This window comes from Macaca thibetana, chromosome 10 (assembly GCF_024542745.1).
Source record: "Macaca thibetana thibetana isolate TM-01 chromosome 10, ASM2454274v1, whole genome shotgun sequence".
In the NCBI taxonomy this organism is placed as follows: Eukaryota; Metazoa; Chordata; class Mammalia; order Primates; family Cercopithecidae; genus Macaca; species Macaca thibetana.
In genome coordinates this window covers 49708890-49732941 of record NC_065587.1, presented here as the reverse complement: position 1 = coordinate 49732941, position 24052 = coordinate 49708890, and the positions used below count along the sequence as shown (strand labels likewise).

The following is a 24052-nucleotide window of genomic DNA, read 5'->3' as shown; positions in this document are numbered from 1 at the left end:
GAGGCCACTTGAAGGGACAACTTGCATGTGCAGAGGCCACATGGGGAGTAAGAAACTGCCAGAGGGAGCACTGAGGAACTAAGGCAGCAGACACATGATCCAGCCAGCCATCTGCCACTCAGGCCAGCCGAGCTGAGGTGCCACACATGCAGCACAGAAGCCACTGTAGACACTTGGAGCAGAGACAAGCTGTCCCCTCATGCTCTGTCCTAATTCCTCACCCACAGGATTATGAGCAAATACATTGGTGGTTATTTTAAGCCCTTAAAAAACAGAATTGCTGGCGGGGTGTGGCAACTCACACCTGTAATCCCAACACTTTGGGAGGCCGAGGTGGGTGGATCACTTGAGGTCAGGAGTTTGAGACTAGCCTGGCCTACATGGCGAAACCCTGTCTCTACTAAAAATACAAAATTTTTTTTTATTTTGTATTTTTAGGGCGTGGTGGCAAACATCTGTAATCCAGCTATTCGGGAGGCTGAGGCACAAGAGCTGCTTGGACCTGGGAAGTGGAATTTGCAGTGAGCTGAAATCTGAGATCATGCCACTGCACTTCAGCCTGGGCAACAAAGTGAGACTCTGTCTCAAAAAATAAATAAATAAATAAATAAATTACTGTATAATCCAGTAACCACCACTGGGTATATATTCCATGGAAATGAATCTAGTATGTTGAAGAAATATCTGCGTTCGCACGTTGATTGCAGCATTATTCACTAAGTTTTGAGGTGTGTCATTACATGGCGGCAGCCAGAACCCCTGGCCCTCGGCTACTACTGTTGCTGGTTTCTTGTGACCCTTCCAACACGAACCTCCGCATCCTCAAATACATGAAGCTGGGCACGGTGGCACACGCCTGCAGTCCCAGCTACTCAGGAGGCTGAGGTGGGAGGATCACCAGAGCCCAGGAGTTTGAGGATGGGGTGTGCTATGATCTCACTGTGAACAGCCACTGCACTCCAGCCTGGGTGATACAGTGAGACCATTTCTAAACAGACAAACAAACCAAAAATAATACGTACATTCCCGCTCCTCCCCTCATTTATGTGGGGTTCACACACCACACATCTGGCCTGCTCTTGGCTTTTTTTTTTTTTTCCCCAATTAATGATAGATCTTGGAGATTGTTCTAGGTGTGTACTGTTCAATATAGTAGTCACTAGTCCAGGAGGTGATTTAAATTTATTTAAAAAAATTAAGTTTTATGTATTTTTTAAAATAGAGCAATCCTCCTGCCTCAGCCTCCCAAGTAGCTGGGACTACAGGCACACACCACCATGCCTGGCTTATTTTTTTTTGAGACGGAGTCTCACTCTGTTGCCCAGGATGCAGTGCAGTGGCACGATCTTGGCTCACTGCAACCTCTGCCACCTGGGTTCAAGTGATTCTCCTGCCTCAGCCTCCTGAGTAGCTGGGATTACAGGCACCTGCCACTGTGCCTGGCGAATTTTTTGTGAGTTTTTAGTAGAGATGGGGTTTGACCATCTTGGCCAGGCTGGTCTTGAACTCCTGACCTCATGATCCACCCACCTCGGCCTCCCAAAGTGCTGGGATTACGGGTGTGAACCACTGCACCTGGCCTTAACTTAAATACAATTCAATAAAATTAAAAATTCAGTTCCTCAAGTACACTAGCCACGTTTCAGGAATTCAACAAACACACATGGCTGATAGCTGCCATATCAACCCAGATAGAGAACATGTCCATCATTCTAGAAGGTTCTGTTGGACAGTGCTGGTCTAAATCCTCTCCCATGGAGCTGCCTCATTCTTCTTAGTGTTCTTTGGTAATGACAGCCACTGACGTTACCTCACAAGCTTTGCTATTGTAAAGCATTTGCCATTGTCCATTTGTCTTTAAGCAAGTATGAGTGTCTTGGTGGCATAAATGCCTTGCATTTCTGGGTCCAGTGACATTTCCCATTTTGATGGGCATGGCCAGATTGGAACTGGAGGTTATACCACTTTGCACAGCTACTGAAACTGTAAGCGTGCCTGTTTTTCCACACCTTCATCAACACTGTGTCATTCACATTTTAAAAATATTTTAGTTAATGGCAAAGGTTTTCCAGACAAACATGGCTTTACCAGGCCCCTGCCCTGCCTGTTGCCTCTCAAGTCACAATGCCAGTGGGCACCTTTCCACAGGTGAAGATCCATCTTTTGTTTGTTAGAAATGAGATCTTCCTGTATTGCCCAGGCTGGTCTCGAACTCCTGGGCACAAGGGAACGTCCTGCCTCAGCCTCCCAAAGTGCTGGGATTACAGGTGTGAACCACTGCGCCTGGCCCATGTTGGCCTTTTTTTTCAAATTGGAGTAAAATATGCAGAACATAAAACTTACCGTATTAACCATTTTAAGTGCACAGTTCAGTGCCATTAAGGACATTCACGCTGTTGGGTAATCATCACCACTATCCATCTCCAGAGCCCTTTCCATCTTCCGAAACAGTAACTCTATATCCATTAAACAAGAACTTCCTCCCACCTCAGCTTCTGGCAAGCACTGTTCTATTTTCTGTCTTTATGAATCTGACTACTCAAGGTACTTCATGCAAGTGGTATCATGCAGTATTTATCCTTTTGTGACTGGCTTATTTCACTTAGCACAATATCCTTAAGGTTCATCCGTGTTGTAGCCTGTGTCAGAATCTTCTTCTTTTTTAAGGCTAAATAACATTCTATTGTACAGACACACTGCATTTTGTCCATTCATCCATCAATGGACATGAGTTGCTTCCACCTCTTTTTTTTTTTTTAAACAGAGTCTTGCTCTGTCACCCAGGCTGGAGTGCAGCGGTGCAATCTTGGCTCGCTGCAACCTCCGCCTCCTAGGTTCAAGCAATTCTCCTGCCTCAGCCTCCCAAGTAGCTGGGACTACTGGCACGTACCACCACACCCAGCTAATTTTTGTATTTTTAGTAGAGATGGGATTTCACCATGTCGGCCGGCTGGTCTCGAACTCTTGACCTCAGGTGATCCACCAAAGTGTTGGCGTGAGCTACCGCACCTGTCCTCATTGCAGTTTTGGTTTGTATTTCTTTAATGGTTAGTGATGTTGAGTATCTTATCATGTGATTATTAGCCATTCACAGTTTTCTTTGGAGAAATGTTTATTCAAGTCCTTTGCTCATTTTTAATTGAGTTGTTTTTATTGCTGTTGAGTTGTAAAAGTTCTTTATGTATTCTGGATATGAACCCCTTATCAGATATATGATTGGCAAATATTTTCTCCCACTCCATGTTTCCATGTCACTTTTTTTTTTTTTTTTTTAAGGCAGAGTCTTGCTCTTGCTCTGTCACCCAGGTTGGAGTGCAGAGGCACAATTTCGGCTCACTGCAACCTCTGCCTCCCAGGTTCAAGTGATTCTCATGCTTCAGCCTCCTGAGTAGCTGGGATTACAGATGCGCGCCACCATGCCTGGCCATTTTTTTTTTTTTTTAAATTTTTAGTAGAGATGGGGTTTCACCATGTTGGCCAGGCTGGTCTCAAACTCCTGACCTCAAGTAATCCAGCCACCTCAGCCTCCCAAAGTGCTAGGATTACAGGCATGAGCCGCCATGCCTGGCTGACCCCCACTATTTCTATGACACAAATTCCTGCTACTCTGTCATCACCGCAACTACGTGCTCCTACCTCAGGGCCTTTGCACTTGCTGTTCCCTCTGTGTGGTCTGAGGTCCCCGCAGATACCTGCTTCACCACATTCAGGTTTTTGCTTAAATGTCACCTCAGTGAGGCCTTCCCTGACTACTCTAACATAAAGTTAAAATGAACTCCCCTAGCTTGGGCAATATAATGAGACCTGATCTCTACAAAACATTAAAAAAAAAATCTGCTGGGCATGGTGGCATGTCCCTGTGGTCCCAGCTACTTGGGAGGTTGAGGGGGGAGGATCACTTGAGCCCAGGAAGCAGAGGTTACAGTGGGCAGACATCGTGCCACCGCACTCCAGCACTGAGGCCCTGTCTCAACAAACAAACAAAAAAACCCGGAAAACGAACAATCAAATTTTCGAGAACTCCTGCTCTGCTCCCCTGCTGTATTTTCCTCCGTAGTGCTGACTGACCAGAATTGAACACAATCTATACTTTAATCATTGATCTTGTTTAGTGCTTGTCTTCCCCCAGGACAATTTCAGCTCCATGAGAACAGAAATTGCTTGTCTTGTCCATGAATGTGTCCTTAGGGCCGGAATTACATGATGTGCCAAGGAACATCTGATGAAAGACTACATGAAGGTTGAGCACTATTTTCTGTTCGTGGGACACTCTGGTTCCTCTCGGCAGCCTGCTGATGCCCTGTGTGCATCTGTCACATCCATGGCACTGGCCTCCCCTGATCCCAGAATAAGGGCGCCCAGCGGGTCTTCACGCATGTGAATGGCTCCTGCAGCCCCAAGAACCTACCACCTGGGGGCAGTATATACTCAGGCAAGTTTCACTACCAGGCCTGAGCACCTCCCATCTCCAAAATCCTGGATCCCAGCACCTCGGAGCCTGGCAGCCCTCGAGGATCTATCTCTGCCAGCCCCATTTGGCAGATGGGGGAATCGAGGCCTCCGAGAGGAGGCATGATGGGGAAAATCTCAAACATTGGAATCAGGGAATCTGACTTTTAAGTCTGGCTCTTGTACCCATTCACAAGGGTACAAGGGGCATTTGGAGGGGGAAGTAGGAAGTACTAACCTCTTTGGGCCGCAGTTGCCCCATTTGCCTGCTTTGTGAGGTGAAAGGGACATCTGATTCACTGTGATGTGTTGGGGAAGGCCAGCAGCTAGGGGGAACAGCAGGCCCAGAATCCCAGATAGAAGATTGTCACCCCATTTTATATATCAGGGAATGAGGCCCAGAGGGGACATCAGACACGGCCGGAGAGCCACAGCATGGAAGGCACAGGGCAGGATGAAAGGCCAACCCCTGCCATCCCCCTGCCCCATACCCACTAGAGACGTCCCCCATTCATGTTCTGATGGTTCCCCTTTCTGCCGTATTTTCCCGCCTGCTAGTTCTAAGCCCCTTCGCAGAACACTCGCTGTCCAAGCAGCCACGTGGGTCTCCCCTTGGCGAGTCGCCTCAGTTTTCTCCTCTTGAAAATGGGATAGGGAAAAGCTGCAGAGATGGGGAGGAGGAATTGTGAAAGCAGTTTGGGGGCAGAGGAGGACGTGTGTCCCAGGTAGGAAAGTGCCTGTTCCCTCCCCGCCCCCGCCTGGCTTCTGCCCACCACCATGTGGCCACGTGGGCCCAGCCCACAGCTTCAGGTTTTAAAAGAGGAGCTGGAAATTTGAATTTTGATGTGAAATCTCCTGATTTTTAAATGTTGGCAATAAATTCACTTAAACATACATACATCAAGCAAAACACTGTGGGGTCAAACTGAACACATCTGTGGTCTCGATTTGGCCACTGGCTGCCAGTTTGAGACCCTTTCCAGCTCTAGGTTCTGAGGGCAGGTGACTGGGAGAGGTGGCGCCAGGGGGATCCTGGTTTCCTGGACCCACACAGCCACTCGCATGCTCTGGGCCTCTGGGCCGTGGTTGTTCAAGCCCCCACCATCCCCGCTCCTTGGGGAAAGGCTGAAAAGTACTGGGGTGGGGGTGGGGGAGCAGCAGGCATGGCCTGTTGAGCAAGAGCCTTGTAAAAACAAGGGCTTACGTCACCCTAGCTTGCAGCTTCCCTGCAGGACACCTGGCTTGGCACCGGGGTGGGACCTGCTCTGAGAAGGGATGGGTCATCCCCGGCAGGGGGTGGAGGGCGGGGAAGGGTGGCAAGCATGTTCCACCCCAGAGGCCAGAGGGCCTAGACCCCGCTGGGGCTGAGTCTTTGGGGGCTGGCCTGCAAGGTCCGAGTAACACCTTAGCGCACTGTGTGACCCCAGGTCTACCCTTCTCTGGGCCTCAGTTCTTCTATCCAGAAGATGGCACTCACATTGCCAGGCCTGTTATGCCAAACCCAAGGGGGTAAGTCTGGCTGGAAAGATGTTATTCCTTCTCGTCCTTTCATGTGACCTGGAGCAGATGCACTTAGCTCTTTTGGGCCTCAGTTTCCTCATGTGTAAAGTGGAGATAATTATAAGACTTTGGCCAGGTGCAGTGGCTCATGCCTGTAATCTCAGCACTTTGGGAGGCTGAGGCAAGAGGGCCACTTGAGGCCAGGCGTACGAGAAAAGCCTGAGCAACACAGTGAGATATCCATCTCTACAAAACATTGAAAAATATGAAAAAAGAAGAAAAAAAGACCTGCCTTCCACAAATTATCAGTAGGATTAAATGAGTTAATACATGCAAAGAGCTTGGAATGTCGTTCAGGGAGGTGGAAGGTTGGCCTGAGGACAAACAGCAAACCCTCCAATTAGCTTCAGTCCCCCAAATCTCCCTGCATCTCTTCAGAATCCAGAAGGGGGCCATGGGCGAGTGCCGTGGCTCAGAGAGGGGAGCCATTTTGCCTAAGGTCACCAGTCCAGCTAATGAGGAACCTCTCCTTCTTCTCAGCCTCCTCCATTTATTCACTCACCATTCATTGAGCACCTTCTGTGTACCAGGCTCTGTTCTAGGCACCAGGGACACAATAGTGAAGGCTGTGGGGACAGACAGCAAGACAGGCAGGCAAGGTAATTGTGATTACAATGAGAACGGTGACAGAAATGAAGCAGGGGTGTGAGAGGAGTGACTGAGCGCCTGGATTTCCCATGCGGAGGTCAGGGAGGGCTTCCTGGAGGAGACAGCTTTTGGGCTGAGACCTAGGAGCTGCCTTGGGCAGAGGTGGGGGGGACAGTGTTCTTGTTGCAGAGGGAACAGCAAATGCATTCATTCACTGGTAAATGTTGAGCGTGCTGTGCTCAGGAGTCCCTCGTGGGCCAGCCCTCCCTAAGTGGCAGCCTAGAGGGAGACTGAGGTAGACAGCTAGGATAATGGTGGCTGGCGATAGGGAAGGAAATTCACTAGCAGGTAGGACAGGGAGGGCCTCTCAGAAGCTGTGGCCTCTAGCTCAGCCCTGAGTGTCCCATTTTGCAGTGAGGAAGGCCTGGCTGGGTGGCCCTGGGGAAGCTGCCGCACCCCTCTGGGCCTTGATCCCTCCCCAGCCCAGAGGCTGCTGGGAAGGCCCAGAAAGCCAGCGGGCTGGGCCAGTGTTTTATCCCCTCCCTCCCTGCCTCCTACCCACCAAGGGTGCCCAGAGATGTCATCTGTCCAGCCTTTGGGGGCAGAGGTCACCCCAGCTCAGCAGATAACACCAAAGGTTGAGCAATGTCTGCCTGCCCACTGAGGCCAGGGCTGGGGTCAGTGGGCCAGGGGTCAGCCCCGGGCAGGCTGAGAGCTCCTGCCGGGGCGGCCTGGGCTAGGAGTGGCAGAGAGGTGGGCCCAGGGAGCTGCCCCAATGGCCTAGGAATGGGTCCGGAAGGGCAAAGCAAAGGGCCCTCTAACCTGAGCCTAGGGAGCAGAGGCGGGCCGGTAGTTAGAGGGCCTTGGGTCTGTGTTCAAGTCCAGGCAGGCCGTTGTCACTTTCCCGTCTGTGAAACGGCAGCAGCAAAAGCATCTTCCTGGTGGGGTGAAAAAGAACCTCGGGGTCCAGGCCCACCCTGAGCACAGGGCAGGGACTTGGTAAAAACTTCTCTTTCTCTTTCCTTCTCTGTTTCCTGCATGCCACCCCCCTCCCGTGAGGCCTGGCTTAAGCCCCTCCCCAGCAGCTTCAGAAACAGAAGCTTTTTGGCCTCTGGGGCTGGCAATAGGTCTTAGGGCCCAGATGAGGGCATTTCGTTTGGGATGAATGGGGGACGTGCGGCCATGTGACCTTGGTATGCCATGCCATGCTCCCTCTGGGCCTCCACTGGCACAATCCATGGGGGTCCCTTTCTCTCTGATGTGCAGCCCACAACGTAAGCCTTAGGTTTGGGAGTCTGGTGGGAGCAATGCCACCACCGCTGACAGTAGCGACACCCTTCATGGACTGCAGCTGGGAGAAGTGACTCATCCAAGGTCACACAGTGTGGCAGGGCCCAGCACCCCTCCGCCCCTGCACCATCCCAGGGCCCAGGTCGGATGGCGCGGCGCGGGGCAAGAGAAGACCCGGGTGTGTACAAGCCGCAAGCAGGCGGCAGGTGCGGTGGGCGGGGCTAGGGGCGGGGCACCGTGGACCAGGGTCCAGCCCCCAGCGCAGCGCGATCCTGCTCCGTCCCCCCGACCCCCGGGGTCCTCATATTGGCGGTGGCTTAAGAGGGGAATCGTCACAGGCGTGGAGTCTACTCCTTTCTAGAGCCGGGGACCTGGGGAAGAGGTGGGAGTTTAGGGGGAAGGGCTACGGAGATGGGTCGCTTCTCCTGGAGCTAGAGTTTCGGGCTGGGGTCTCCAGGGTTCCGCCCGGGGAGCGGCCCCTGGTCCGCCGTCGGGGCTCTGCTCGGTCCTCCTGAAACCTCCGCCTCCTCCAGCAGGGGGCGGGCCGGGGCCGCATCTCCGGGGGAAGGCGATCAGGTCGCCCCCTCCTCCGATTCCCCCGCCTTCCAGGACAGCCTCCAGCCCAGAGGGGCGGTCTGGGGGCGGGGTCGCACCGCCCCCTCTCGCTCCCAATCCCGGGGCGGCCGGGCGGGGGTGGGCAGGGGGCGTGAGGCCGCCCCCTGCGGCCCGGGGACCCCCCCGAAAACGCGCTCCGGGTGCCCGGTCCCTCCGCTGCGCCCTGCCGCCGTCCTCCTGGGGGTCTCGGGCGGCCGCGGCCGTGTCCTTCGCGTCCCGGCGGCGCGGCGGGAGGGGCCGGTGTGACGCAGCGGTTGCTACGGGCCGCCCTTATAAATAACCGGGCTCAGGAGAAACTTTAGCGAGTCAGAGCCGCGCACGGGACTGGGAAGGGGACCCACCCGAGGGTTCAGCCACCAGCCCCCGCACTAATAGCGGCCACCCCGGCAGCGGCGGCAGCAGCAGCGACGCAGCGGCGACAGCTCAGAGCAGGGAGGCCGCGCCACCTGCGGGCCGGCCGGAGCGGGCAGCCCCAGGCCCCCTCCCCGGGCACCCGCGTTCATGCAACGCCTGGTGGCCTGGGACCCAGCATGTCTCCCCCTGCCGCCGCCGCCTGCCTTTAAATCCATGGAAGTGGCCAACTTCTACTACGAGGCGGACTGCTTGGCTGCTGCGTACGGCGGCAAGGCGGCCCCCGCGGCGCCCCCCGCGGCCAGACCCGGGCCGCGCCCCCCAGCCGGCGAGCTGGGCAGCATCGGCGACCACGAGCGCGCCATCGACTTCAGCCCGTACCTGGAGCCGCTGGGCGCGCCGCAGGCCCCGGCGCCCGCCACGGCCACGGACACCTTCGAGGCGGCTCCGCCCGCGCCCGCCCCCGCGCCCGCCTCCTCCGGGCAGCACCACGACTTCCTCTCCGACCTCTTCTCCGACGACTACGGGGGCAAGAACTGCAAGAAGCCGGCCGAGTACGGCTACGTGAGCCTGGGGCGCCTGGGGGCCGCCAAGGGCGCGCTGCACCCCGGCTGCTTCGCGCCCCTGCACCCGCCACCCCCGCCGCCGCCGCCGCCCGCCGAGCTCAAGGCGGAGCCGGGCTTCGAGCCCGCGGACTGCAAGCGGAAGGAGGAGGCCGGGGCGCCGGGCGGCGGCGCAGGCATGGCGGCGGGCTTCCCGTACGCGCTGCGCGCTTACCTCGGCTACCAGGCGGTGCCGAGCGGCAGCAGCGGGAGCCTCTCCACGTCCTCGTCGTCCAGCCCGCCCGGCACGCCGAGCCCCGCCGACGCCAAGGCGCCCCCGGCCGCCTGCTACGCGGGGGCCGCGCCGCCGCCCTCGCAGGTCAAGAGCAAGGCCAAGAAGACAGTGGACAAGCACAGCGACGAGTACAAGATCCGGCGCGAGCGCAACAACATCGCCGTGCGCAAGAGCCGCGACAAGGCCAAGATGCGCAACCTGGAGACGCAGCACAAGGTCCTGGAGCTCACGGCCGAGAACGAGCGGCTGCAGAAGAAGGTGGAGCAGCTGTCGCGCGAGCTCAGCACCCTGCGGAACTTGTTCAAGCAGCTGCCCGAGCCCCTGCTCGCCTCCTCCGGCCACTGCTAGCGCGGCCCCCGCGCGCGTCCCCCTGCCGGCCGGGGCCGAGACTCCGGGGAGCGCCCGCGCCCGCGCCCCCGCCTCCGCCCCCGGCGGCGCCGGCAAAACTTTGGCACTGGGGCACTTGGCAGCGCGGGGAGCCCGTCGGTAATTTTAATATTTTATTATATATATATATCTATATTTTTGTCCAAACCAACCGCACATGCAGATGGGGCGCCCGCCCGTGGTGTTATTTAAAGAAGAAACGTCTATGTGTACAGATGAATGATAAACTCTCTGCCTCTCCCTCTGCCCCTCTCCAGGCGCCGGCGGGCGGGCCGGTTTCGAAGTTGATGCAATCGGTTTAAACATGGCTGAACGCGTGTGTACACGGGACTGACGCAACCCACGTGTAACTGTCAGCCGGGCCCTGAGTAATCGCTTAAAGATGTTCCTACGGGCTTGTTGCTGTTGATGTTTTGTTTTGTTTTGTTTTTTGGTCTTTTTTTTTGTATTATAAAAAATAATCTATTTCTATGAGAAAAGAGGCGTCTGTATATTTTGGGAATCTTCCGTTTCAAGCATTAAGTAAGAACACTTTTAATAAACTTTTTTTTGAGAATGGTTACAAAGCCTTTTGGGGGCAGTAATTGGCTTTTGTTTTTTTTTGCTTTATTTTGGATTTGTAGGATTTTGTTTTTGCGTTTCTGGTGTGTAGTGGGTTGTGTGTGGGGGGCTGCTGTTATTTTTGGAGGTTTTGGTGGTTGGTGGGGGTGTTGCAGCTGGTTTTTCTGCCTCCTCTGCTACACCCTCCCCCCACCCACAGGGTCTGCTTGGAGATGGGGTTCCAGCCCTGGGGGAAAGGGGAGAAGAGTAATGGGTCAGGCTTTCAGGCTAACTCAGAGCTCCTGGGCGCCGGGACCGGTGGCTGGGAACCCTGCTTGAGAAGAGATTCCGGGACCTCTGACTGGTCCCGAGTGTCAGGCTTGGGTTTGGAAGGGCTGGGAGGTCTGTGACCCCTGCCCTGTGTTTGGGGACTAGATAGGCAGGCCTGTGACTGTAGGAGGAGGGGTTCAGGTCTTGGTCCTGCTGAGCCCGAGTCAGGGCAGATGCTTTTAGTAAGTGTAGTTGGGTGGGTTGTTTAAACACAGTTTGTGTATACATGTGCATTTTAAAGAGGGGATCCTGGGTGCGTGGGCGAATCTGTTTGTGTATCCCTGGCCAGCAGGAGGGGAGAGGCCAGGCCAGGTGGAGGGAGGTGGGGGAGGGGTTCCCACACTTTGATTCCCTTTCCTGGGGATGGGAGGCTCATCACTTGCCCTCTTTGCCCAGACGTGGATACTGAGCCCACCTCACCTGCCCGCTCAAGGTGGCTGAGCCCAGGCACAAACTTGGGGCTGCTAGCCCTGATTCCCTGGGACAGGCTCCTCTTCCTCGCCCCCTGATCCCTTTGCCCCTTCCAGCTTCTCACTGCACCCCCTACTCCTATCCAGCCCTGGATGGCATTCCTGAGAGTTGAGGATGTAGATGGATGTGAGTGGATCCATGTACAGCGGCCCACAGTGCCTGGCACGCAAGAGGTGTTATATAAGCGCTTGCTCTTGTTATTATTTTCACTGGGAAGCTGCTGGCATTTGGCTCCCCAGTCTCCAGTGCAGCGCCAGTGTGGCCAGTACTTGCCAGGGGCCGGCATCTGGTAAACACTGGACCTGCCCCATCCCATTTAGACCTCACAACAACCTTTGGGAAGGTGGGGACTGTGGTGACGCCTGTTTTTAGAGATGGGGAGCAGCTTTGGGCTGTCTGATCCCTATGGGCAAGACACTGGTTGGGGGTTGCCCTGCCCTGAGGAATTTAGGGGCAGCAGGCGTCGTAGACTGGCTTGCCAAGGACCCGGGGCTATCTGGGATCTCAGGAGCAGCTGCTGATACCGTGGTTGAGGAATGGGAAATGCTTTGCCCCTCCTTTTCCTTTTGGGGGCCTGGTTGTGCTTTCCCTGTGGGAGCCTGGGGTGTAGGGAGCAGATAGCGACACTCATCCCCCACCGTCAGAGCCGAGGATTCCTACAAGCTCCACCTCCCTAACGCCAGTGTCTCCTGATGGTGGCTTGAGGGCTATGCAGCTTGCTGGACACAGATAACCTCACTTCAACCTGAAACCTGCAGTATGGCCCTGACCACATCTCCTCCCAGCCCTGGGCAACTGGACGACTGGCCAGGCATGCCTTCGAAGCCTTGAAGTCAGTCCAGTCCTAAGCCCCACTGGTCTTGATGGTTTCTGTCAGTAGCAGCAACAGCAACGTGGGCTCGACCTCGAGGATTTACTTGCTGGAGACAGAGGCTGGGGGGCTGAACCTAGGGAAGATGGGCGGTGGGGAGGGTTGAAATTTAGGAACAAATCTCAAATCCCTGCTCCCTCCTTTGTCACCGAGAGTTGGCTGGTGGCCACTGCTCACCCAAATGAGGTGAGAGGGAAGCAGCCTGGCCAGACGGTGCCCCCCATCTGTCGCCGTCTGCCCCACAGCTTCTGTTTCCCCAGCGCTGTCCTGGAACCAGCGTCGAGTCCGTTTTTCACACACTCACATCTTGCTCTCATCCACATAAGCGCCCCACAGAGGGTACTACACCCATTTCTAAAAGCGCACATTGAGGTCCACAGAAGTGAGGTTTGTGCTCAAGGTGGGCTGGGTGGAGCAGGTTACAAAACCATCCGACTCCCAGGTCTGTGGGGAAAGTCTGGGGCTGGGAGCCTGGCTTGTAATCCCGGTTTCTGTTTCAAATCCCAGGCCCTTCTTGGAGGGCTCCTTGCCTGGCCTCAAGTTCAGGCACTCCAAGCCCCAGAACTGCAAACATCAGTTTCACAGTTTGGAAGCAACAGAAAGTAAATTTGAACCTGAGCCTCTCAGGCTGCCTCTAAAGAGGGCTGGGAAAAGGAGTTTACAGGTTGAGGGCTTTGACGGTGGCCTGGTGTGGGAGCACTGTGGATGGAGCTGTGCCCAAAGGACTTGGGGAGATGTCATAGTTGGGGTGACACCCGCCCCATGGTTCACCAAACTGCGAGGGTGGAGGGCTTGCAGGGAGGAACCAGTCCATTCAGACATCCAGAAACAGGAGTGGGTGGGATTGGGTGAGGGGATCCCAGGAGGCCAGGGATGAGCCTCGAGGAATCATGATAATAGTGGGTGCGAGACAAGTGCTTAGATGTGCAAAGCACCACTCCAAGCCCTTGGCACAGATGAAGTTGCTGGATCCTTAGATATGTGGGAGAAAGCCAGTCATGTTAACTAACCACAGACCCATTTAGTGTGTTTGACCTCTGAGGCCAGCTGGGAGGTGGGAGCCTGGAACCCCAACTAATGTTTGCTCAGGACAAGAGAGTTCACAAAACAAGACACATTCATACTTCATAATCTTATGCAATTGTCCCATGGCCTGGTGATTTTAGCGAGGAGACAAGTGGATGTCAGAAATGCACGCTGGAGACAGTGCTGGGTGCCGGCTGGCGCTGACACTGTGCTCCTTGTTTTAATCAACTCAACAGCTTTTTGGAGGCTGCAGCTTTTGTTACCAACATTTTCCTGCCGAGCAAACCAGCTTAGAGAAGTGAACTGACCTGTCTAAGGTTGCACAGCTAAGAATGGCAGAAGCTGGGGTAGGAGTGAGAAGGGGAACTGCTCCTTCTGAACACCTGAAGACTATTCCCCTGCAGGCCAGGCGCGGTGGCTCACGCCTGTAATTCCAACACTTTGGGAAGCTGAGGAGGGCAGATCATTTGAGGTCAGGAGTTTGAGACCAGCCTGGTCAAAATGGTGAAACCCTGTCTCTGCTAAAAAAATAAAAATAAAAATTAGCCTAGTGTGGTGGGTGCCTGTAGTCCCAGCTACTCGGGAGGCTGAGACATGAGAATCACTTGAATCACGGAGGTGGAGGTTGCAGTGAACCAAGATCGCACCACTGCACTCCAGCCTGGGTTCCAGAGTGTGCCTCTGTCTCAAAAAAAAAAAAAAAAAAAAAAAAAGAATATCCCCCTGCCTTCCAAGTTTTGTCCAGACGTCTCTGAAACTGTTTTGTCCTAGTTTCTCAGCCGTTTTTTTTTGCCCAGTTATATTTTTCATTTATTTGACAAACATTTATTGAGCACCTGCTGTGTGCTAGGCCACTTACTGGGTGTTGGGGACATGTGGTGGCCAAGATGGAGGTGATTATTTTCAGGGAGACACAGATGCTAAGTACCCAGTGACTGGAACAAGATAATGGCAGGTGGAGTCAAGGGCTCTCCAGGAAGGAAAGTGGGGCAGAGGTGAGTGGGAGAGGGCCTGCAAGGCTCCTCCTAGGAAGTGGCACCTGAGCAGAGATCCCTGAGCCCGGGGAGTCAAGAGTACAGTGGGCTGCAGTTTATTGGCAGCTCACTTCGCACCAGCTGCTGTCCTGCATGCATTATTCTTAAAATCCCAACACCCATGTGGGTGCTACATTTTTTTTTTCTTTTTTTTTGAGAAGAGTCTTACTTTGTCACCCACGCTGTAGTGCAGTGGCGTGATCCCGGCTCACTGCAAGCTCCGCCTCCTGGATGCAAGCACTTCTCCTGCTTCAGCCTCCCAAGTAGCTGGCATTACAGGCTTGCTCCACCATGCCCGGCTAATTTTTGTATTTTTCATAAAGATGGTGTTTCACCATGTTGGCCAGGCTGATCTTGAACTCCTGACCTCAAGTGATCTGCCCACCTCAGTCTCCCAAAATGCTGGGATTACAGGCCTGAGCTACCACACCCAGCCGTGGGTACTACTTATTACTCCCCTTCCCCAGATGGGGAAAATGAGGCAGAGAAAGGTGAAGTCACCAACCCCAGACCTGGTGAGTGGCCAATGTGAGGTTTGATTTCTCGCCTTGCATTTGAACCTGAGAGACCTTCTCTGCCTGTTTTCCCCCATGGCCCTGAGCCTCTCCTTTGCTGTTTTCCTGTCCTGCCCTTCCACCCCCACTCGCGTTCTTTCTCAGCTTGGCCAATCTCCTGCGTGGCCTGTGATGCTGTCCCAGCAGTCCCCGCTCCTTGCAGGATTTTTGACTGTGCATTGGCCGGGGCAGGGTAGTGAGGGAGGCCTGGGCTGGGCAGACCCAGGAGAGGCTGGGGAGTGGGCTGGGGAAGCCAGGGGCTTACTGGGCTGGTGGTGTGAGCCCGTCCCAGGTGTCTTCCGAGACAGGAAAGAGTTCCATTTTACAGAGAGGAGACCAGAGGCTCCGAGAGGGGATCATTCCTGTCCCAAGAGCAGCAAGGTTGGGATTTGAATCCAGGCCTGCCTGAGCCCCAAGCTCAGCCACTTTTCTGTCTGGTTGGTTGCTCTGGGGAAGAGACACGGACAGAACACAATCAGACACCTCTGAGGGGCAGGATGCTTGAGCAAAAAAGCTCTGGGCCTTGTCCTTTGCTTGCAGAGTGAACTTGGGTGAGGCACTTAGCCTTGCTGAACCTGGGCTTCCTCACCTGTGGGCACGGAGTACAGGTGTATCAGCCAGTGTCGAGCGAGCGCCCACTGTGAGCCCAAGACGGTCCCTGACCACCAGAGCTGTCATTCTGGTGGAGGAGACAATGTGCGGCTAGCAAATTGGCAAGCTCATTGCAGACTGTGATAAGGGCCCTGAAGAAAATTAAGTGGGGGAAGTGGAGGAGGGTGATTGGGGAGGAACACTTAGGGAGCCTACCAGGCCAGGGGAACAGCACATGGAAGGGCCCTGAGGCAGGACCCAGCTCCAAGCGTGAGAAGAGCCTGGAGCCAGCATGGCTGGAGCGGAGGCAGCAAGGGGAGGAGTGGGGAAGAAGAGGACGGGGCGGGGGGTGGGTGGGGGCACAGGGCTCCTCATACGGGGTGGACTGGGGGAGGGGAGGATGGGGGCACAGGGCTCCTCAGGCAGGGGTGGAGTGGGGGAGGGGAGGATGGGGCACAGGGCTCCTCAGGCAGGGGTGGAGTCGGGAAGGGGAGGATAGGGCGGGGAGGGGGCAAAGGGTTCCTCATGCAGGGGAGGGGAGGATGGGGAAGGGGAGCTGGGTAGGCCACATCTTTCATGCAGGGCATTGGAGGCTGGGCGGGCTGTGAGGTGACCTTGAGGATGAGAGAGTGGGTGTCCCTGCCAGGTGTGGCACCCAGAAAGGCCTTGACAAGCCTGTGGAGGGAATGAAATAGGCCCCTGGGCCTTCGGGATGAGGTAAAGTGCACTGGGTAAAGGGCACAGGGAGGCCTGCCTGGGCCCAGGAGACCTCGTAGGCGAGGAGCCTGTGACCCAGGGCCTGGAGCCACGGGGAGCAGTTCATCGGGCAGGAATGAGGGGAGGGCTCACCAGGAGGGGCGCCCGAGGAGCCAGGGCCAGAAGCCAAGAGAGGGAGAGTTCTTTGGGAAGCCCTGACTGCAGGGAAGAGGGCACCAACCCGTGTGGGGAAAGAGGCAAGGCTGGAGAGGGAGGGGTCTTCGGGGTGGGACTGGGGAGGGACGGGGGACAGACAGAAGACAGGACTCTGCAGGGGTGTTTGCTTTTCATTTGATTCCCCAAGTAATGCATGATTGTGATGGGAGGATCAGAGACAGCAGAGTATCAATAAAAGAAGAAAATAAAGAGCACTACTCAGAAATAAACCCATTAACACTTGCTGTGTGGTCTTGGGCAAGTTACTTCACCTCTCTGTGCCTCTGTTTTCTTGTTTATTAAATGGGATAATTAATAGTACCTGCCTCATAAGTTTGTTGTGAAGCTTAAGTGAGATAACACAACAAATTTGAAGCAGTGCCACACACAGTAGGTATTAACTGTCATCATTATTCATATCATCATTACCATTTTGCTGGGTTAGGAGCTTAGATGCTAGAATTAAAATACTGGTGTTCTGAATCCAACATTTTCTTTTTTTTTTTTTCCCCTTGAGACGAAGTCTTGCTCTGTCATCCAGGCTGGAGTGCAGTGGCATGATTTTGGCTCACTGCAACCTCCGTCTCCTGGGTTTAAGCAATTCTCCTGCCTCAACCTCCCAAGTAGCTGGGATTACAGGTGCCCACCACCACGCCCGGCTAATTTTTGCATTTTTAGTAGAGACTAGGTTTCACCATATTGTACAGGCTGGTCTCGAACTGACCTTGTGATCTGCCTGCCTCAGGCTCCCAAAGTGCTGGGATTATAGGCGTGAGCCACTGTGCCTGGCCCGAGTCCACCATTTTCTAGCTCTGTAATTTGAGGCAAGTGAATGTGTCTTGCTGGACCTCAGTTCCCCCATCTGTAATAAGAAGATAATAAAATTCCTCATAATGTTTTGCAAAGATTTGACAGGTTAACTCACGCAGGGTGAGTTGTTAACTTCCAGAATTTTCATGCCATGTGTATTTTTCCTCATTGTGGCTAAAGTGGCCAATCCAATACTCATTCCCCTCCCTCTTCTTTACCAATGAGATCCTTCTATTTTGTGGGGGCAAGTACCCTACTAAGAGACTACGGTTGCCAGCTTCTCTTGCAGCTAGGGATGACCAGTGAGATTAAATACAAGTTGTAGGTGGGGCTTCTGGGAAAGCTCTTTAAAGGGGATTGACTCGGCTGTGAGGCACATTCCCTTTTGTGTTCCTTCTCTGCCACACCCCAGCCCCTGCTTCTTTCTACTTCCTGCCTGGAACTCAGATGTGATGGCCAGAGCTCCAGGGACCATCCTGAATCATGAGACAAACTCTGATGCATGGAAGCCACATGCTGAGGTTGGTGAATCTGAAAGACAAAAGGCACTGGGGTTCTTGATGGTGGTGGAATAGCCGTACCAGTCTTTACCTGCTTTGCTCTGGGCTTGTGTACATGAGAGAAAAAGAAATCTCTGCTTACTGAGGTCTCTGTCATTCGGGCTTCCTGTTACTGGCCACTGAGTCTATTTCTAACTGATACATTTGCCAGAACGGAATCAACTTGTGTGAGCTGTTTCACGACCTGCATTTTTTAGTGATGGACCAGTGCTTCCTTGTTACAGACACTATTGTACATGAGTGCAGAAATGTACACTTTGCTCAGGAAAAATAATTTCCATCAGATGTGGTGGAAGGATTTCTTTTTATTCATTTTAATTACAGAAGTAATGCACAAAGACCTCCTGTCATGAAAATATCCTGCCTGTCCTCAAGTGTCTCTCTTGTGACTCTGAAATGTCATTGTGCCTCAGCTCAGGCTTAAACCAAGCCCTTGCCGGGCGCGGTGGCTCAAGCCTGTAATCCCAGCACTTTGGGAGGCCGAGACGGGCGGATCACGAGGTCAGGAGATCAAGACCATCCTGGCTAACACGGTGAAACCCCGTCTCTACTAAAAAATACAAAAAATTAGCCGGGCGAGGTGCCGGGCGACTGTAGTCCCAGCTACTCGGGAGGCTGAGGCGGGAGAATGGCGTAAACCCGGGAGGCGGAGCTTGCAGTGAGCCGAGATCAGGCCACAGCACTCCAGCCTGGGTGACAGAGCGAGACTCCGTCTCAAAAAAAAAAAAAAAAAAATAAAAAAAATAAACCAAGCCCTTGAAATGGACAGAAATTTCTCTGCTGACCTCAATGAGCTCCGCATTTTGTAGCCCCAGCCGGCATATGTGATCCACTGAGGGACTCCTCCGTTTGGAAACAGAGAGGGTCAGGCCCTGCTGCAGCTCACAGAGCCTGCTGGCAACTGCATTGGGACCAGATGCCCCATGCCACCCTGAATAACCCTTCTGACCCACGCTGCCCGCCACCACCTGCTCCACTGAGGCCTTGGCCTGCCAGGGCTGGGAGGCACCTTTGCCAGCCTTCCTGGGGCCAGCCCAGCTGAGATCTCTGCGAGGTGAGTCTGGAGGCCAGGGAGCCAGGCTGGGTGAACTTTTATTTTTATAGCTGTCATCAGATCCCTGCCCCAGCCCTGGAGCCCTGGCAGGGACAGGGGTGGCCAAGGAGGAGGAAGACTCCTCAGAGAGGCTGGCGGGTGGGAGTCAGCAGGCTGTGGAGGAGAGAGAACTGGGGTGGGGGTCAGGGCAACCTGGTGCACCTGACTCCAGCCAGGCCTCAGTCCTCTCATGCCACATGGCACCAGTCATCAAGCTCACCCCTCTTGTGGGGCGGTGAGGGACAGAGGGACAACAGGGACACTTTCCTGCCTTTATTCTTGCAGGTCAGGTGCAGAGCTAATTATGCTTTCCAGTTCTTAGGACTGTCATCAGTCCTTGCAAAGCCTGCATTGCACTTTGGTCTGTTTTCCCGTGCATCATGTTTTTTTCTGTCTTTCTTAGTGAAATATACACACACAGCAATGTGCACATAACACAGATATACAGCTCTGTGAATCTTGCTGCTGTTGACCCACCAATGTCCAGATCAAGAGGATATCATTCCAGCACCCCTGAAGCCTTTTGTATCCCTTCTAGCCACCCGCTTCCACACCTAAGGGTAATCATTATTCTGATTTCTAACAGCAAGCATTAATTTTGCCTGTTTCTATGCTTTTGTAGAAATGAAATCACACAATAGATACTGTTTATGTCTGGCTTCTTTTATTCAGTATTGTAACTAACATTCATTCAAGTTATTGTGTGTATCAGTATTTATGCCTTTTTATTACTGAGCAAAATGACATTACATGGACACACCACAATGGAGTTACCCATTCGATCCCTCATGGACATTCAGGTTGTTGCCAGTTTTGAGCTCTTTAGAATTGAGCTGAGATGAATATTTGAGTCTTTTTTTTTTTTTTTTTCTTGAGGCAGAGTTGTGCTGTCACCCAGGCTGGAGTGCAGTGGTGCAATATTGGCTCACTGCAACCTCCGCCTCCCAGGTTCATGCTCAGCCTCCCGAGTAGCTGGGATTACAGGTGCCCACCACCACGCCTGGCTAATTTTTTTGTAATTTTAGTAGAGATGGGCTTCCACCATGTTTGCCAGGCTGGTCTTGAATTGCTGACTTCAGGTCATCCACACGTCTTGGCCTCCCAAACTGCTGGGATTGCAGGTGTGAGTCATCGTGCCCAGCGAGGGGACATGTCTTCTGATGAACATATTCACATATTTCACTTAGAAGTGGCTTGCTAAGCCATCAGAAATCTAAAAATATGTGTTTTAATTCCTGTTACTAGTATTCAAACTTAGCTCTCATTCTGTTTTTTACTTTTTTACTGTGTATTTAAAAATTTTTTTAGTTTGAGAAATATCTCAAATTGGTAGAAAAGTTATAAATACAATACAAAGAACATTTTCTCTTGAATTATTTGAGAATAAATTGCTGACCTGTTGCCCTATCACCCCTTAACGTTTGATACATAGATTCTATAAACCAGGGCATTTTCCTAGATAGCTACAATATAACCATCATAATCAGGAAATTAGCAGGATATACCCTGACTGTCTACCAAGACCCTTTAGGTTTCACCAGTTGCCCTGGTAGCATCCCAAACCCAGTTTGGGATCATACTTTGTATTTATTTTTAATTTTATTTTATTTTGAGACAAGGTCTAACTCTGTCACCCAGGCTGGAGTGCAGTGGTATGATCACAGCTCACTGCAGCCTCAACCACCTGGGCTCAAGCGATCCTCCCACTTCAGCCTCCTGAGTAGCTAGGACTACAGACATATGCCACCCTACCCAGCAAATTTTTGTATTTTTTGTAGATATGGGGTTTCACTATATTGCCCAGGCTGGTCTGGAACTCCTGGACTCAATCAATTCTCCCACTTTGGCCTCCCAGAGTGTTGGGATTACAGGCATGAGCCACCACACCTGGCCTACATGTTGTGTTTAGTTGCCACATCTCTTTAGTTGCCTTGATGGTAGAACAGTTCCTTAGTCTTTCCTTGACCTTCATGACCTTGACACTTTTGAAGATACAGGGCAGCTGTTGTACAGCATTACAGCATGTCTTTCCCTGTGGGTTTGTCTGATGCTTCATTGTGGTGAGATTCAGGTTCTGCAACTCAGGCAGAAAAATCAAAGAAATGATGTTATGTTCTTCTCCTTGTCCCATCGCTGATGGTGCACTCTTTGATGACTTGATTGAGGAGATATCTGCCAGACTTCACATCTGTAGGGTTACTTTCCCTGCTGTTTGTAGTTAATAAGCATTTGAGAGGAGGCACGTTGAAACTGTGTAAATATCTTGAATGCCATCAAACTTTCAATTATTCATTTATTTCTATCAGTATAGATTCATAGTTTTCTATTTTATTCAGTGGGATGTGAGATATCATCATCATCATCATCGTTAACTTATTTATATGCTTAAATTGTCCCAGATTTGGCTCCTGGGAGCCACTTTTAACTAGCTTCTGTGTCACCATCATTCTTTGAGCATTTCCTTACTTTCTGGCACAGTGAGATACCATAAGCTCATCAGGTATTTTTTCTGCCCCAGCTCTGGAATCAGCCACTTCTCCAAGGAGCCCTGGTTCCTTTTAGTAGAGAACGGAATTTAGAAGCCAAAATCTCAGGACAAAGTGCTCATTGCTGCTGGGGTGTCTGTACTCCCTGACTCTCTCGGTGGACAGAGTTAAGGACTGTATATATGTATATATAGAGACACATATTTATATCTGTGTTATGTATGTATCTAACTATTATTTATCATCTATCATCTGTTTAGAAAAATATGTGTGTACACTGATAACTGCAATTCCCATTCAGTATCACAGAGTTTATTCTAATTTTCTCTCTTTCCATATTTGAAACTCTCTTTTCCATCAGTGAGAAAATTGGCTTCCATTATTCTTAATATATTTGTTTATTTGACCCATCCCCTATATGTAACCAGTTTGCTGTCACTGCCCCACCCACCTTTGTTCCATGATTGGTCACCCTTCTCATCCTGTTCAGTCTCTGGCCCCACACTATGCCACCCTTCTTATGGATGACCTCAGATCAACTCCACCATGGCCTCTATACATTTTTCATTTCAATTTGAATACATAATATGTGCTCATTGTTCAAAATGCAAAAGGTGTGAATCGATGTGCAATGAAAAGTCTGTCTCCCTCCCACTCCTGCCCTCACATTCCCAGGTCCCTCTCCCAGAGGTTACTGAAGTTTCCAGCAGCTTTTTCTTATTTCTTTTTTTTTTAAATTATACTTTAGCTTTTCCTTATTTCAAATGGTCTATGTGAGTGCACCCAAACACACACACACACACAAACACACAATATTTATGCACATTGTAGCACATTTTTTACACTGACCTGTGCTTTGCTTTTCTCACTCAACAATATATCTTGGAGCTTGTTCATATCAGTACCATAGAGCTACCACATTCCTTTTAATAGTTGTATAATATTCCATTACATGGATGTACCATAATTATTTAATCAGTCTCTTTCTGATGGACATTTAGGTTGTTTCCAGTCTTTTTCTATTTCACACAATGCGGCAACAGACAATCGTATCCAATAGGTCACATTTTACATGAGTGCAGCATATATTCCTAGAAGAATATGCTTTAGAGATGCCTCCAGGTTGCTCTGTGTCCCTATAATTCATTGCTTTTTATGCTGATGCATAACATTCCTCTGCATGTATTTGCCACATTTTAAGGAACCACTGCCCTTGTGGTGGACAATGATGTTGCCTCTAAGTCCCCACAGCCGTAAACACTGTTCTGATAAGCATTGTTGGCTGTACCTCTGTCACAGGGTAGGTTGTGTGGATACTGAAATGGAGTTTGGGGTGCAAGATGTTTGTGGGGAGTCAACACCTGAGAAATGGAGGAGGTGCAAGCAGGACTGGGCAGATGAAGTCAGCCAGCAGTGATGCAGGCCTGCAGAGCCCTGAGCAGTCTTGGGAGCACTGGAGAGGGTCTTGCTTGTTGGGTGACCTGTGTTGGGGCAAATGGCCAGACCTTGGTCTGTCTGGCTTTCGGGCTGCCCCGGGAAGGATGGCTGGGCCAAGATGGCTCTCTGCAGCTGGGGCAGCTATTGGTGGCTGGAGGTCATCACCTCATCATACTCCCTGCAGCTGATCCTCCCCTGAAGGAGACCAAGGTGGCATGTCTTTATGTTCATCAGCCCCTAATGGTCTTCTCAGAGTGCCTCTGGTATATTTACCCAGGAGCGGGATTGCAGGGTCTTAATGTCACTGATAGGGCCAGATATCTCTGGTCTCAGCCACCCCACAAGGATCAAAGATCTGCATTTTTGAGGTAGTGAGATTGTGATCAAGGAATGAACTGAGGCTGACTCCCTAAGGCCCCCTGCCCTATGCCAGGCAGTTCCTCCTCGTCACCCCTCGTTCCTTCATGATCTCCCTATAGGGCTCATAAGCTGGATGGGTATGAGTCCAAATCTCAGCTTTGTCACTTAGATGTTTGACCTGGAGTTAGTGACCTCTTCTTTCCGAGCCTCAGTTTCCTCAACTATGCAATAGGTCTTGTCACATCCTTGACTTTTGTGCGTTGTGGGTCTTGGTGGAAAGTAAGCCCTTGGTACATGAGAGACCATGTATCAGGAACACAGTGTCACTTCTGCTGTATCCCTGTAAATATATATCAGACGCAGAGACTGAATAGAATCACGGGAAACATCCGAGAGATCTAAAGTGAGGAGCACTTTGGGAGGCCAAGGTGGGTGTATCAGAAGGTTAAGAGATCAAGACCTGGCCAACATGGCAAAACCGTCTCTACTAAAAATACAAAAAATAGCTGGATGTGGTGGCAGGCACCTGTAGTCTCAGCTTCTTGGGAGGCTGAGGCAGGAGAATTGCTTGAACCTGGGAGACGGAGGTTGCAGTGAGCCGAGATTGCACCACAGCACTCCAGCCTGGCAACAGAGCGAGACTCTGTCTCAAAAAAAAAAAAAAAAAAAAAAAAATAGCTGGCCTGCATCCTCCAACATGTTAAGGTCATGTGGGTCAAGGAGAGACTGAGGAAGGAACTGTTTCAGGCTAAAAGAGCCTATATACAACGAAAGGAAGCTACGTGTGATCCTGGGACATGATAGGGTCCCCATCACATTAGGGTCCCCAGGTTTTTTGTGTTACTAAGGCTGGAGCTCGGGCTACCTCAGGCTCAGGATTGGGGACAGTTCTCCTTAAGC

General features: G+C 52.1%; 3 protein-coding genes across 3 annotated transcripts in view; 1 reads left to right on the top strand and 2 right to left on the bottom strand.

The window, feature by feature from the left end:
- PEDS1 (plasmanylethanolamine desaturase 1) overlaps positions 1–24052 on the bottom strand; it is a 293832-nt gene that overhangs the window by 57004 nt on the left and 212776 nt on the right. The gene's annotated exons all lie outside the window — the stretch shown is intronic.
- Positions 1–24052, bottom strand: part of UBE2V1 (ubiquitin conjugating enzyme E2 V1) — a 167219-nt gene that overhangs the window by 103605 nt on the left and 39562 nt on the right. The gene's annotated exons all lie outside the window — the stretch shown is intronic.
- On the top strand, positions 8666–10639 carry CEBPB (CCAAT enhancer binding protein beta). The gene has a single exon (XM_050807479.1). The coding sequence runs from the start codon at positions 9004–9006 to the stop codon at positions 10036–10038; it is 1035 nt and encodes a 344-aa protein (XP_050663436.1). The 5' UTR covers positions 8666–9003; the 3' UTR covers positions 10039–10639.